Source organism: Vipera ursinii (genome assembly GCF_947247035.1).
Source record: "Vipera ursinii genome assembly, chromosome: 4".
Classification (NCBI taxonomy): Eukaryota; Metazoa; Chordata; class Lepidosauria; order Squamata; family Viperidae; genus Vipera; species Vipera ursinii.
The window spans coordinates 90,961,622-90,975,628 of record NC_139514.1 but is presented as its reverse complement, the minus strand read 5'-3'; the positions used below and the strand labels follow the sequence as shown (position 1 = coordinate 90,975,628).

Below are 14,007 nucleotides of genomic sequence, written 5' to 3'. Positions count from 1 at the left end.
AAGATTTGAAATTTTTAGTTTTCAAAAGAAAGATGTCTGTTTACAATATTTGAAGAGGGACCTGTGTGGATAACTGTTGCTTGGCAATTCAGAGGATATTCCTGTGCAATTAGAAATGAAAAACAGATGAGAATGCTATGAAAAGATACATGGTAAAGAGAAAGATTTGGGTGCATCTGCAGTCAAAGATTCTAATGAAAAACACTTCTGAATCAAGTGTATGTCTAGTTTCTTCTGATTTGAAGGACCGGCTATTAGAGAAATAGTGAATGTCTTTTGTGCATCAAGAAATTGGATGTGCTTTGAAATTTGCTCAACAAAGTATACAGTAAGCTCTTCAAGAAACTCGCTGCTATTCTTAATTAAATAAATGTGATTTAACTTTATTCTTGCGTTGCGTTGTTTGGTAACTTTAAAAAGACTCCCTTTTAAGTAGCACTGGAGTACCAACTGCAATCAAAGCTTCAAGAGAAATACTGTGCAGGTTTTCATTCTAGGAAACGTTAAAAGTTAATGAGACAGCAACACCATGTCGCAGCGTGGATATTCAAGAGATGGGCAAGAAAATCACCACCAGATACTTCGCAGAGTCAGTTATTTCCGCCAAAGGGTTACCTCAGCCGTTCAGCGATCTCTTACAAAAAGGCATGGAAGAAATTACCTTTCCCACACCTGGTCGGGTGAGAGCTGTCCCAAATTATTTTTAGCATATATCTACTAACTATCCATAAAAGTGTAATGTTTGTTTTGTATGCTCATTCTTATGGCACTTGTCTCTATTTTTCTCCCCCTTCAATTTTATCTGTATTTTTTAAATTACTGTACCATTATTTAATATGCTTTAAAATATGCTCTTAATTTATTGGAAAAGTATGTGCATCAACTGGTTATGTTAGTATCCTACTGGGTCATTAACCAACCTGGATTTTCCTCTACCTAAACTAATAGTTAAGCACAGCTCCATTCTCTTTACAACACAGTGATGTCAAAGTCTCTTATAGTCCTTAGAAAAGCCTGCATGTGTTGGTACAAATGGTTTTCATTTGAAATCTTCCTTTTAGCCAATATCATCACTACATCATTTTGAATGTTTTTATTTTCTGTGATGGTACTGATGTGCTTGTCTTATGCTGACCAAAGATCATTTAAAAGTGAATTTAGAATTGACTAAGTTGACATCCTCAAATTTTCTATATTAATTTTAGTAAGTGTATGTTCAGATACACAATAACTTTTAATATTTGATTGTTTTAAAACTATCAGAAACAAGCTTTGGCTGAATCCAGGGATGTGAATCGGTCCTTTAGTTCTGCTTGTAGAGTTTGCAGAAAAGAAACTTTGGAGTTTGAACTTACTTGTTTGTTTATTTCAGTAAATTTATATGCGCCCCATCTTGCTGTATGGGGTAACTCTGGTCCAAAAATGATCCACAGTTATTTGCTAGGTCCTTAGTGGATTTCTTTTCTTCGTAATGTTTGATTTTTGTTTATTTATTTGTTTGAATAACACATACACAAATACACACCTGTAATAAACCTTATCAGATTTCTAACCTGATTGTTCATCCATTTGGTTCTCAATAAAATTGCTGCAATTAAACTCAGGCAATTAAAGTTACTTGATGTTACCACTTCATATATTGATAGTAAATTAGAAGACTATAGGGCAAGGGTCCCCAACCCCCAGGCTGTGGCTTGTTTAGAAATGGGCCATGGAAGCAGTGGATGAGTCTGAATGTGTGCGCAGCTTCCATTGCGCACACAGCAGGTGAGCGCAGATGCGGTTGCCCACCACTTGCACAGATCATCCCTTTCTTTTCCCCCCCCGTCCCCCACTGGTCTGCAAAGCCAGACAGGTTGGAGACCTACTGCTATAAGGGACTGTGTAAGACATCCAATAGACATTCTTTAAAAAAAAAAACCTTGTATTAAAAGAGATAAAAGTAGAAAAGAAATACAAAGTGTAAAAAGAACAAAGAAAAATAAAAAGCAACAGAAATTTTTTTAAAGAAATTACTCTTGATCTCTCTTGCAACAAGTACAGGCAAATTTAACATTTCCCCACTCACTATAAGATTACATACATATTTCACTTTTTTCCATTACTCCCCCTTATCCATTTGTAATTCCAAAAATTCTCATTTCTGTCAGCAAAACATTAAATAAAGCATTTCCAGAATTCTGTAGAAACATTTCTATTTTAACACTGATTAAACAAGTCAACTTTATATTCCTTATTTTTGTTTTTACCTATCTTGATCTTTAATTCATCAAAATTGCTGTTGTAGGATTGAATCTCCATTCCAACTTTCTCCCTTCTCAAAGATTTAGAATCTCTCTTTTGTAAATCCAGTAGTAAATTCTTTCCCAGGTCATTTTCCATCATTTGGTTTGTCATTTGCATTTTCACCTTGGCGTCTCTGTCTTATAATCTACAATTTCTTTATTTTTTCACTATTTCTACTCATCTGGTGTTTGTCTCAACTCTTTGTCCTGTCGGTCTATAACTTCTTTCATATTGTTTTCTTCTACATGTTTCTTTTTCTTCTTTATAATCTCTTCAAAAAATGCACTTGCAAGCGCAGAAAATATTTCTGTCAATTTAGTGATAAATTTGGCTTTCAGTTTTTCAAAACTCCTTAGAAATGTCTCAAGTGTCATACCTTTATCATTTTACAAATTTCACCGCTCTTCTTTGGGTTCAAAAACAAAGGACAAGTTCCCTCTACCCCACTTTTTTTCTTTTTTTTCTAGAACTTTAGTCCCCTCTGGTGTCCCATTTCTAAACAGGCTGAGATTTCTTGGTTTGTTTTCAAATTTCAACCAAGCATCACTTTCCTTGATAGATTAAATAAATGTTAATTATGTTCCTACAAGCATAATTTGTTTACTTCACTGTTTCAAAAATCTGAGCAAAATGTTACAAATTTGTCTAGTTGTTAGTTTACTTGTAGTTTTCTTGCCTTAAATTCTTACTTGCCTTTTTCATTTATTTTATACTATTATTTTATAACTATTTTGGGATGAAATTTACTCACCAAGTAGTTTTTAACTTCAAAATTATTATAAATGTGAAAGTGAGGCTGGACCAGTGGCGTAGCGTGGGTTGTCAGCACCCGGGGCAAGGCAAGTAATTTGCGCCCCCTAACCCGTGGATTTTAGCACTCGAGTCTCTTCCACTAGATTAGTTAAAGAAACCCTTACCCCCTAAGCACATGTATTGTTTGTTATGAAAATACTGATGTAATTAAAGTAAAATGCATCTAATGCGCCCTCCCAGATGTTGCGCCCGGTGCGGCCAGGCCCCCCTGCTACGCCACTGGGCTGGACAAATCCAGTGTCCTTAGAAGGTACACTGCAGTTGAAACTCAATGGCTTCCTTTGTCTACTGGTACTCAGTCACAGGGGCTGACTGAAATCTTGCCATCTCCTTGCAAGGAGCAGCTCTCTGGAGCACAAGCTGATGATCATTCTTTTTCCAGAGATGTTCCATTAGACTGTGCTTGCTGCCAGTTTGGCTGCTGCATCATCTTTGCACCTTTGGAGAGGTCTAGTTCCCTATTCCTTGCCTGGAAGTCCCCTCTAACATACTTTCTTCACTTCTTAATAACATTTTTTTTACCTTACCCTTGTAATCATATTAATATTTGTGTTTAAAATGACATACCTCTTGACTAGGTAATAGGCAAAATGTAGAACTGAAGTATGGATTTACGAATATAGTGACATAATAAATATAACGTGGTTTAAAGGTTTAAACCAAATAATAAAATACATAGCCATTTTATTACTTGGATTATTGCCATTATTGTACTTTATTTATTTTTATTTTATTATATTTGTATACCGCCCTTCTCCCGAAGGACTCAGGGTGGTGAACAGGGCAATACATGTTAAAAAACAAGAGTACAAAAGTTAAAAAAAAGATTAAACAAGATGCCCCAAAACTATAACAATAAGTTAAGTTAAAATACATAAAAACAATAAAACCCAAACCCATCACCCATCAGGCCAGGCCGGCTTGTTCGAACAGGTAAGTCTTTAGATCGCGCCGGAAGGAGCGAAGGTCGGGCGCCATCCGGAGCTCAACCGGAAGATGGTTCCATAAATCTTTGGATTATTGCTCACAGCATATTTACGTATTTATGCAAGGTAAGAGTATTAGAAGGCAAATCAGATATTCTGAAAAGAGATCTTACAAACCTGTGTTCATAATTGGAGACAGCTAACCCTTTGTAGCCTTCATCTTAGAAATGCTAATATGTCAAAAATGCTTTTTAAAATGGTTTTCTACAGATATTTATTTTTCCTCCAAATTTAGTAATTTTCTTAATACTTTAATATCATCAATACATGACAAGCATTCAGAACATGGGTTCCAAGGCTATGGCTCAAAGTATCCCAACTTCTCTGCCTTTTTCTGACATCCTTGTGAATTTTTATTTGAAAGAACTGTGCTTTGCATTCAGTTTTCCCATCATTCTCAGTTCAGGATGGTTTTTAAAGCGTGTAAGTTGCATTACAGGCACTCTGCTTGCACAGCAAGTCTTTTTCTCCCCATCCCTGCTAGCCTCAGTCCTTTTTCAGACGATTCCCCCAGAGACCTCTGGAATAGCGTTTGAGGAAATTTCAAGAACAAAGAGAAAAATAGCCCTCCTTCCTCTTTCTACTGATTGTACTGGTTCTCTTGGTGGAAAAAAACCCCTCTGGATTCTTCCTTCTTGCTTGTTGATGGATCTTAGGATTCTAATGAAAGCAAAGTGGATGCTACAAGACTAAAGCATGCCTAACTGTTCACTGCCATGCTCCCCTTAGGCTAAAATGTCTGGCCTAAATTTAGCAGAGTCAAAATCCTTTATTTCATTGTCATCATCCAGACTAAAAATAATTCATAAAATCTTCCTTAAAAGCCAAGAAGAAAGTATTCATCTAAGCTAAATAAGCCACAAGAAGTCACAAGAAAAGGTTGCTTCTGGTGTGATTACAACAACACAGTAGATACTATAGTAAAAATGAAGTGCATCTTAATTAAATGAATTGAAAAGACAAAATAAAACTGACAGAAAATCAAGAGTTTTGTAGTGGAGAAAATGTTGGGTCTAGAACTGAGGAGATTCATTTCATTTCATTTATTATATTTGTATACCGCCCTTCTCCCGAAGGACTCAGGGCGGTGAACAGGGCACATAAAAAATACAGAATACAAAAATTAAAAAAGAGTTAAATAAGAGCCCGAGCTAAAAACAGTAGAATAATATAAAAATCCCCAATAAAAACCCCAGCACATCCCCCATCAGGCCAGGCCGGCTTGCTCAAATAGGTAGGTCTTCAGGCCGCGTCGGAAGGAGCGAAGGTCAGGTGCCATCCGGAGCTCAACCGGCAGCTGATTCCATAAAGCCGGGGCGCCCACAGAGAAGGCCCTCCCCTGGGGGCCACCAGCCGACATTCTCTGACCGGTGGCACCCTGAGGAGGCCCTCTCTGTGGGAATGCACAGGGCGGAGGGAAGTTGACGCCGGCAGCAGGTGTTCCCTCAGTTACTACAAAAACAGTGAAAGCCACTGAGCGACTTTCGACTAGGCTCACAGACAGACAGACACACATACACACAATTACACACAAACAAAACTCAAACTTCTCCAAAGGCCTGCTGTTATGGAGAAAAAAAATAGAAGTATTCCATATGCCATTTGGAACTGAAAGAAAAATAGGATATAAATGTAACAAATAAATAGCAGAGGAACAATAGATAGTAAAGCATGAGCAACATTTCTAAGGCCTGCCCTTGAGGATTGGATTTGCAAAATTTATTAGATGCCTGTACTAATATATCCCCTCAGGATACTGAATATCTTGTGGGCAGTATTTATACTACCCTCTCACCTTCCCCAACACCGTTATTCCTATGTACAAATTATGTTCTGGCATGTGAAATCAAGTGCTTTTAGAACATAGCAAACAATGTCTACTGAAACAGACTCCTGGCCCATCTATTCCACCAGTTCACACAGTGGTCAGCCAACTACACAAGGAAGTTCTGGTGAATGGAAAGTTTAGTTTCAAAGTACAGAGAATAAAAGTTCAGGTTATTTATTTATATAGTATCATATGCACTTTTACAATTTTATCATGTGTACATGGGGCTGGGGAGAGATGTTAGAAGTTCAGGCTGGACCTCAGAAATGGATGTTTTGTACTTCCAATATTAATCTATTAAAATATACATGTACAGATTTACCATATATGTAAAGTATTAACATAGTATAGTCCAGAGGACCCCAACCTTTTGGGCACCAGGGACCGGTTCCATTGAGAGAGGTTTTTCCGTGGACTGGAGGGAATGTGGTTTTGTGTGCTGCCTGCATCCCACAGATGGGCTTTGCTTGCTTGTGCGGACTGGTTGCTGGCATGCTGCGGCTTGGTACTGGTCCACAGACCAGGGGCTGGGGACCCCTTGTATAGTCTATTGCTATTGAGGTAATCCATCAAATCATCGAAATTTTATAAAATTGTGTCTTTTTCTGATACCTTATTATTTTAGCTTTATAATTTTTCCTATTGTAGCAATTGAAGTAGTTTTATTAATGAGTATTTCGGTTGTTATCTAGAGTTTTCCAATATTGGACAATTATTTTATCTGCTAAAATTAGATGAGTTCCTTATTTTTAAGCTTGAGATTTGGTCCTGTAAATAAATGCACTGCCTAACTCTTGAGGCTCATTCAGTTCTTTGTTTAGTGATGGTACTCATCTCCCCCCAATATTTATCCCAAAATAAAGCCGCCACCACAAATAAACCCCCTCCCTATTTTTTTTTACATTTCCAACATTTGGAAGAATAATTTTGATATATTTACTATGCCAATCTAACTGGAGTCACATGTGAGCCATGTATAATCTTCAACTGCAGTGCTTGCATTGAAGCTGAATCCATCCAGTTTCCATACTTTCTGCCAATTTTTCTCCAGCATCTACCAGATCAGTATTCAAACTTCCTGTAAACCATAAGGTGGATCTCCTATGTTATTTGCATTATTATCCTATACATTTTGAGATTATCGTTCACACACTTGTTTGTTCTAAGTAGTTAAGTATTACATTCTCAGAAATGATATAACACCATATTGCTGAAGCTCTAATATTGCCATTGCTCAAAAGAGATTTGAGTTTATACCAAAAGAACCATAGTAACTTACCACCTATTTGTTTATCTGTCTGATCTTCATTGAGATGTTTCCTTATTTCAATAAAACTCTTTTAGTTGATAAAGATTGTGTTCTCTCAAAACTGAAAAAAATGAAAACCAAGATATATCCGTATCCTTGTAGTTAATTTTAGATCAGAAGAGTACTCTAAAGGTGTGGTCAGTAAAGTAGGCCTACCTGGTTTAAGTAAACATCCTGCTTAAAGTTATTGTAAATAATTTGTATTGTATTGCTAAGAGTAATTTAAGGATGACGGGCAGTTACAAATTGCTTTACATAGGTTATGATTTTAAAGGAACACAATTCATTCCAGGAGTAAAATAAATCCCACTTGTGTGAAGATGAGTTATGCTGATATTTCAGTAGAAGAAATGGAATGTTACTATTTCTTTTCCTATCATTGCTCTTGCCTAGTTTCTATGGTTCCTGGTAAGTATATAATTTCTGTTTTGTTATCCAGGTTAGAGCATTCAAGTTACAGTTTATATTATGTGACTTATGTTAGCTTTCTGCAACTTGATTGTGGGAGTTAACTCCCATAATTCTCAAATGGGACAGCTAGCTAGTAATTCTGCGAGTTCAAATCTATACATCTGAGGGTACTGAAATATGTGGGAAGTACATGAGAGCACAAGGTAAGGTCAGTTTAAACAGCAGTTTGGCTTTAAAGGCTATTTTGGAACAATTGGGACATTCAGTGCAAATGTGTATTCAATGAGAGGCTGAAGGAAGAATTCTCTCTAAGATTGTATTTTGACATAACTATTTCTTGTAGAGACAGATAAATCCAAAAGATGTTAAGGGAGAAGAAATGTGTCCAGTCATCACACACTTCTCAAAATCACATTCTCCAGCTGTGGCTGGGTTCTTTCATTTAATAGTAACCCTTCTTCAAGCACTATTTTCAGAATGGGAAGAGGGAGGGAATTGTTCTTTATTGCATACATTGATGTGAGAGAAACTACAGTAAATACAAAGTGGAACTCTGATGAGAATACTGAAAATGAATTAAGATTTGGAGGGAAGGTGAAAAAATGCAAATTTGTACAGGTAGTCCTCAATTTACAACCATTTCATTTAACTGCATTTGTAAAGTATGATGGCTGCATAAAAAGTGATTATAACCTTTCTTCACACTTACAACCATTGTACCGTTCTGAACGTGGCTAAGGTTACCATGTTTAAGGCCCCACCAAGATATAAAGTCCATTGATTAAATTGAAAGTCACTCATTCTCTAAAATTAGGGAACAGCATCATATTGTAGGAAAATGCCTTGTCAGCAGTCATCAGTGCTCAAAAGTTAAGTTATAAATTCAATATGTAGGTGCCTTCTGGTAACACAGTACTAGTGATTTTAACTGGAGACATAAGAGTTACTGCTGTGAATTGAGCAGCTCTAAATTATTTCAATAAATATATAAAAATCAACTACAGTATCCACTTTTTTTTAAAAAAAAAGTTTGATCCAGTGATATTTGCCATTAATTAGGGTTCCTCCCCAAGATGAAGCTGATGGCAAGAGGGATAAGAACCAACAAAATATAAAAATATAATAGTAAAGAAATGGAAGTGAGCTAGAACTTTATACTGGCTGTGTGCCGTATTTATACTTGAAAGGTAAATATTAAAAAGAAACCCAAAATATTACCGTTCTATGAATATCTGTACTTGAAGATTGGATAGGTGTATCAGGATTTTAAAAAACACTTCAAACCCATGGTAGTTTAGCGTTTGTCACCAAGAACAATTTTTAAAAATGCAGTCCAGGAATTAGTCTCTGTGATGGCTGCAACTGTGACAGGATAAATAATTCAAAGTGGCATCTCCCTTTGGAGACTAAAGAATGGGAATTACTTTGCAGACATACACATTGTGTAATTTTTTAGATATGGTTTTCAAGTACACTGCCTTTTGAACATCAGGAATGGTAATATACAAACTAATGTAAAATAAAATAACTTCCTCTTGCACATTTGTAGGGCAGAGGCTCTTTAATACGGAAGTTATCCCTTGTGTACATAGCAGAAAAGTACATAGAGAAATAATATAAACAGCATTGTAAAAGGTGACGTCTTCTTACTCAATTCCATTCTTTGCATCTGGGACTGAACAGGAAGTTTCGTAGGAAATTAAAAATAAAGAGAGCGGTCATTGTTCTAAATAGAAGACCTTTTGGAAGATTAAAACTCTTTTTTGAGGTAAGGGCATATTTCCTTTTGTATCTGCAAAGGACCTCAGGCACATTTCAGTTCACTGTGTATCTCTGTTATGAAAAACAGACATTTTAGGGAGACTGTTTTCTGTATGAATAGGGTTATTCTAGCTGAACTGCAAAAATGCTGGATAATAGCAGAGTCAGAATATTTTACATATCTCTTTCCTGCCATCTTTTGATTTTTTCATCTTTGCAACCCATGCATAATTTCTGATTACTGACTTGCTGAATTTTATTTGTAGTTAATTGAATTTTTGTCATGCTCCATTCAGGTTTTTGGATTATAATAACCTGCATAGTTCTTAAATGTCAGGTACAAACTTTAGCTAGAAAAAGATTGCACTGTAACATTCTAGCTGACTAGATGAACAAGTTCCTTCTTTCTCTTCCTCTTCAGAAGGCTGTTTGTTGGTTTTATATAGTAGACTTTCAATATTATGCCACACATCCGAGTGCAGAATTTCCATTGGCTTATAGGCAGCATTCCTTATCAAGATGAGGGCAATGCTCACCTATGGAAGGGATTTCAGGTGCTTTAAGGGAGAAATTGACACATTAAACATCTGCAAAAAAATCTATTTTGTCTTTTAATTTCAGTCCACGAAATTGCAAAAGGTCCACAAACATTTGATTTCCACCCAACCCCACCTTTTTCCATTTAGAAATTAGAATAACAGAGTTAGAAGGGACTTTGGAGGTCTTCTAGTCCATCTACCTGCTTAGGCAGGAAACCCTATACCATTTCAGACAAATGGCTGTCCAGTCTCTTCTTAAAAACTTCCAGTGTTGGAGCATTCACAGCTTCTGGAAGCAGGTTGTTCCATTGGTTAATTGTTCTAACTGTCAGGTTAATTGTTATTCCACTGGTTAATTGTTCTAACTTCTCCTTAGATCTTGGTTGCTTCTCTCCTTGATTAGTTTCCATCCATTGCTTCTTGTCCTGCCTTCAGGCGCTTTGGAAAATAGCTTGACTCCCTCTTCTTTGGGGCAGCCCCTGAGATATTGGAACACTGCTATCATGTCATCCCTGGTCCTTCTTTTCATTAAACTAGACATACCCAAGTCCAGCAAACGTTCTTTACATAGTTTAGCCTCCAGTCCCCTGATAATCTTTGTTGCTCTTCTCTGTACTCTTTCTAGAGTCTCAACATCTTTTTTACATTGTGGTGACCAAAACTGGATACAGTATTCCAAGTGTGGCCTTATACCAAAGCATTATAAAATGGTATTAACACTTTACGTGATCTTGATTCTATCCCTCTGTTAATGCAGCCTTGAACTGTGTTGGCTTTTTTGGCAGCTGCTGGCTGCACACTGCTGGCTAATATTTAAGTGATTGTCCACTAGGACTCCAAGATCCCTCTCACAGTTACTACTATTGAGCCAGGTACCACTTATATTGTACTTGCGCATTTAATTTTCTTGCCTAAATGACTTTTTTTACTTTTTTCACCATTGAATTTCATTTTGTTACGTAGCGCCCAGTGTTTGTTCAGATCCTCCTGTATATTAAGCTTATTTTCTGGAGTGTTGGCTATTCCTGCCACCTTGGTGTTGTCTGCAAATTTGATGAGTTCCCCATCTATCCCCTCATCCAAATCATTGATGAATATGTTGAAGAGCACTGGGCCTAAAACAGAGCCTTGGGGTACCCCCTGCATACTTCTCTCCATGTAGATGCAGTTCCATTGATGACTACATGTTGAGTGCAGTTGGTCAGCCAGTTAGGAATCCATCTGGTGGTGATGCTGTCTAACCCACATTTTTCTATCTTATCAAATAGTAGATTGTGGTCTACTTTATCAAATGCCTTACTGAAGTCCAAGTAAATTAAATCCACACCATTTCTCTGGTCCACTAATTTTGTCACATGGTCAAAGAATGCAATAAGATTTTTCTAGCATTATCTGTTTTTGGTAAACCCATTTTGGCTTTTGGTTATGTCTTTATTTGCCTCCAGATGTTCACTGATTCTTTGTTGGATAATCTTTTGCAGAATCTTCCCAGGTAATTGAGGCCAGGCTGATAGGCCTGTAGTTTCTTGGATCTTTTTTTTCCCTTTTTTTGAAGATGGAAACTTCATCAGCTCTTTTCCAGTCCTCTGGTAGTTCCCAATGCTCCAGGATCTTTGAAAGATATATAGTTCAGTGGTTTTGGGATCACGTCAGTTCCTTCAAAACCTTGGAGTGTAATCCATTTGGTCCTGGTGATTTGAACTCATCTAGGGTGGACAGGTGCTCACTTACTTGTGTTTCTAATCTGTTTTGATGGTACTGTTTTTGATAGGTTGGACTCTTTTTTCCCTTTGTGTAAAGGCAGATGCAAAAAACAAGTTACCGTAGTTCTGCTTTCTCCCTGTTGCTTGTTACCTTCTTGCCACTTTCTCCCACTAATGGACCAATCATTCCCTTCACTTTTTTCTTGTTTTTTATATGTTGAAAGAAGCTTTTTTTGTTATTTTTGACTTTTGTCGCAAGCCTTAGTTCATTTTGAGACTTAGTTTTCCTCACTTCATCTTTGCAGATTCAGCCTACTTCCTGATATTCTGCCTTAGTTATCTGCCCCTCTTTCCACTTTTTATACTTGTCTGTTTTGTATTTCAATTTATCATTTGGAATACTGTTGTCCAGATTTGGTCCCAAATGCACACTTTTTGCATACCTATCAAAAATGATGCAATCAAACAACTGCTTCTCTTTGTTCCATTATTTGAAGAAACAAAACCAGAATGTGGCTGCTTGTAAAGAGAAATAAGTGCCTACCATTTATATGTTTACCTTTTTAAAAAATTTTGTTGAAACCTGAGATTTAACAAAGGTCTCAGCCACAGTCATGAGTGCATGGAACCATCCTATTAATTGTGTGTAGCCTGTGCACGAAGACAAAGCAGGAGAGCAGTAGCAGGAAGTATAACAGCAGCGTGCCAATCTTAGCCAGTACTATTGATCCTCTGACCATGAAGAAATTGTGACAGGTTGGCAGACTTATAGCTTTGCACAGAAGCACTACCTTAGCTCCGGCCACTGTCTTATCAGCTCACCACTAATGTGATAGCTAATGGCCAAATCTATAGGGAACCTGTTTCTTCTGTTTGAATGGGGTTGGTATTCTGCCCTCCTTCACAGCCGGAGGTGCATGTCCTGGCCACGTTTTCCAGGGGAGGTTGAGAGTTGCTGCTATTGCTCCTATTCCCTATTTCCTCGTGTTCTGCGGCTATTCACTAGATTTACCCATTTACTGTGCAAAGAATGGTAAGCGCTTGCAGATTGCCTCTGGAAATCTGGCTGGAAGGAAAGTATTCCTCTTGATATGAAGGAAGGCAAATATTGACTCTTGGTGTAGCCTCTTCCAGCTGGGCTTTGGGGCTGAAGCAGAAAAGCTACGTCATCCTCTCTAGGTCTCCCCTTTACCCTTGGACCAGGCCTTTCCCACCATATTCCTGCCTTTGTCCATTGAAAAATTGTTCCCTGGTTTCTCTCCCAGGCTGGTAACTTCCTATCCAAGACAGCCCTAGGAGGTAAGTATTTTGCTCAAATATTAAACTTAATCTGAAATCCCAAGCGTTCAAGATTCCTCATTACTCACAGCTGAAAAAGACTAAAAGGCAATTACTTTTTTTCTCTGTGATAGAATGAATTCTTTTTTTTGGCCTGCTTTCCATTAAATTAAAGTGAAACTGAGGTACATTTGCAGGAATGATTGCCTCTGATAAGAGGATGACATGTGACAAAACATGATTTTTTTTTATTTCCTTTTTTTCATTTTCACTGCAAATATTTTTGTCTCTTGGCAGATTGGAAATCATTTTCAGAAGAGATAAATCCTGCCAAGTTTCATGATTAGATTTAAGATTTTTATGCTGTTATTCAGCAACAACATCAAGGCAAATATTGGTGCTTCGAGAGACATAGCCAAAGCAAAAGAGTATTTCTTTCTCTTTTTAAAAACAATATAAATATTAAGGAGTAATATGCAGCATTTTGTAAGTAACCTGAACAAGATATTCATGATATATGGAAATGCATACTTATCACCCATTTGCAACTCTTCAAAACAGATTAGTCTTTTTCTGTGATTCTGCAGTTGCAGTGTGCTTCTGGAAAACAATGCAGCTGCTTTAAGGAGTTGTAGACAGATGTTGGGTTCACACTACCTCATGCTCCAAATCTCCTTGGAATCATATAAAAACATGATTTGGTCCTATTAATGTGATACATCACACCCTTTCTGCAATATGAATTGCAGAGATTCTTTCTTGAAATTCTCATTTGGATGTCAGAGCATGATAAGAAGTAACAATAATAATTTGAAATAATTACCATGGGTTCGTATGATTTCAGATGCTCCTGCTGGGGGGCAAGATGGTAGAAGCTATGTTGCTATCCTGTCTGTATTGACCTGCATACAGTCCATAAGCTCTATTGATAGATCAAGCATGTGAATGGACTCCACTGAAAAACTTTCATTTTGATTTGATGTGCAACACTCCTTATTGTTTTGTGGTGTTTACTAATAGTTTGCATGAATTATTAGTTTTTATGTTAATGAAATCAAAGTATGTTCATCACTACTTGCTACAGTATAGAATG

At 37.1% G+C, this 14,007-nt stretch overlaps 1 protein-coding gene across 2 annotated transcripts in view; it reads left to right on the top strand.

Annotated features, from left to right (window-relative positions):
* MCF2L (MCF.2 cell line derived transforming sequence like) overlaps positions 1-14,007 on the top strand; it is a 115,787-nt gene that overhangs the window by 45,848 nt on the left and 55,932 nt on the right. Inside the window, exon 1 of one of the 2 annotated variants that reach the window (XM_083362493.1) lies at positions 455-680. The exons of the other annotated variant lie outside the window; for it this stretch is intronic. Coding sequence (XP_083218619.1) covers positions 530-680 — 151 coding nt within the window. The 5' untranslated portion in view covers positions 455-529. Of the gene's footprint in view, positions 1-454; positions 681-14,007 lie in introns of those variants that run through there. 2 annotated transcript variants of the gene reach the window in all.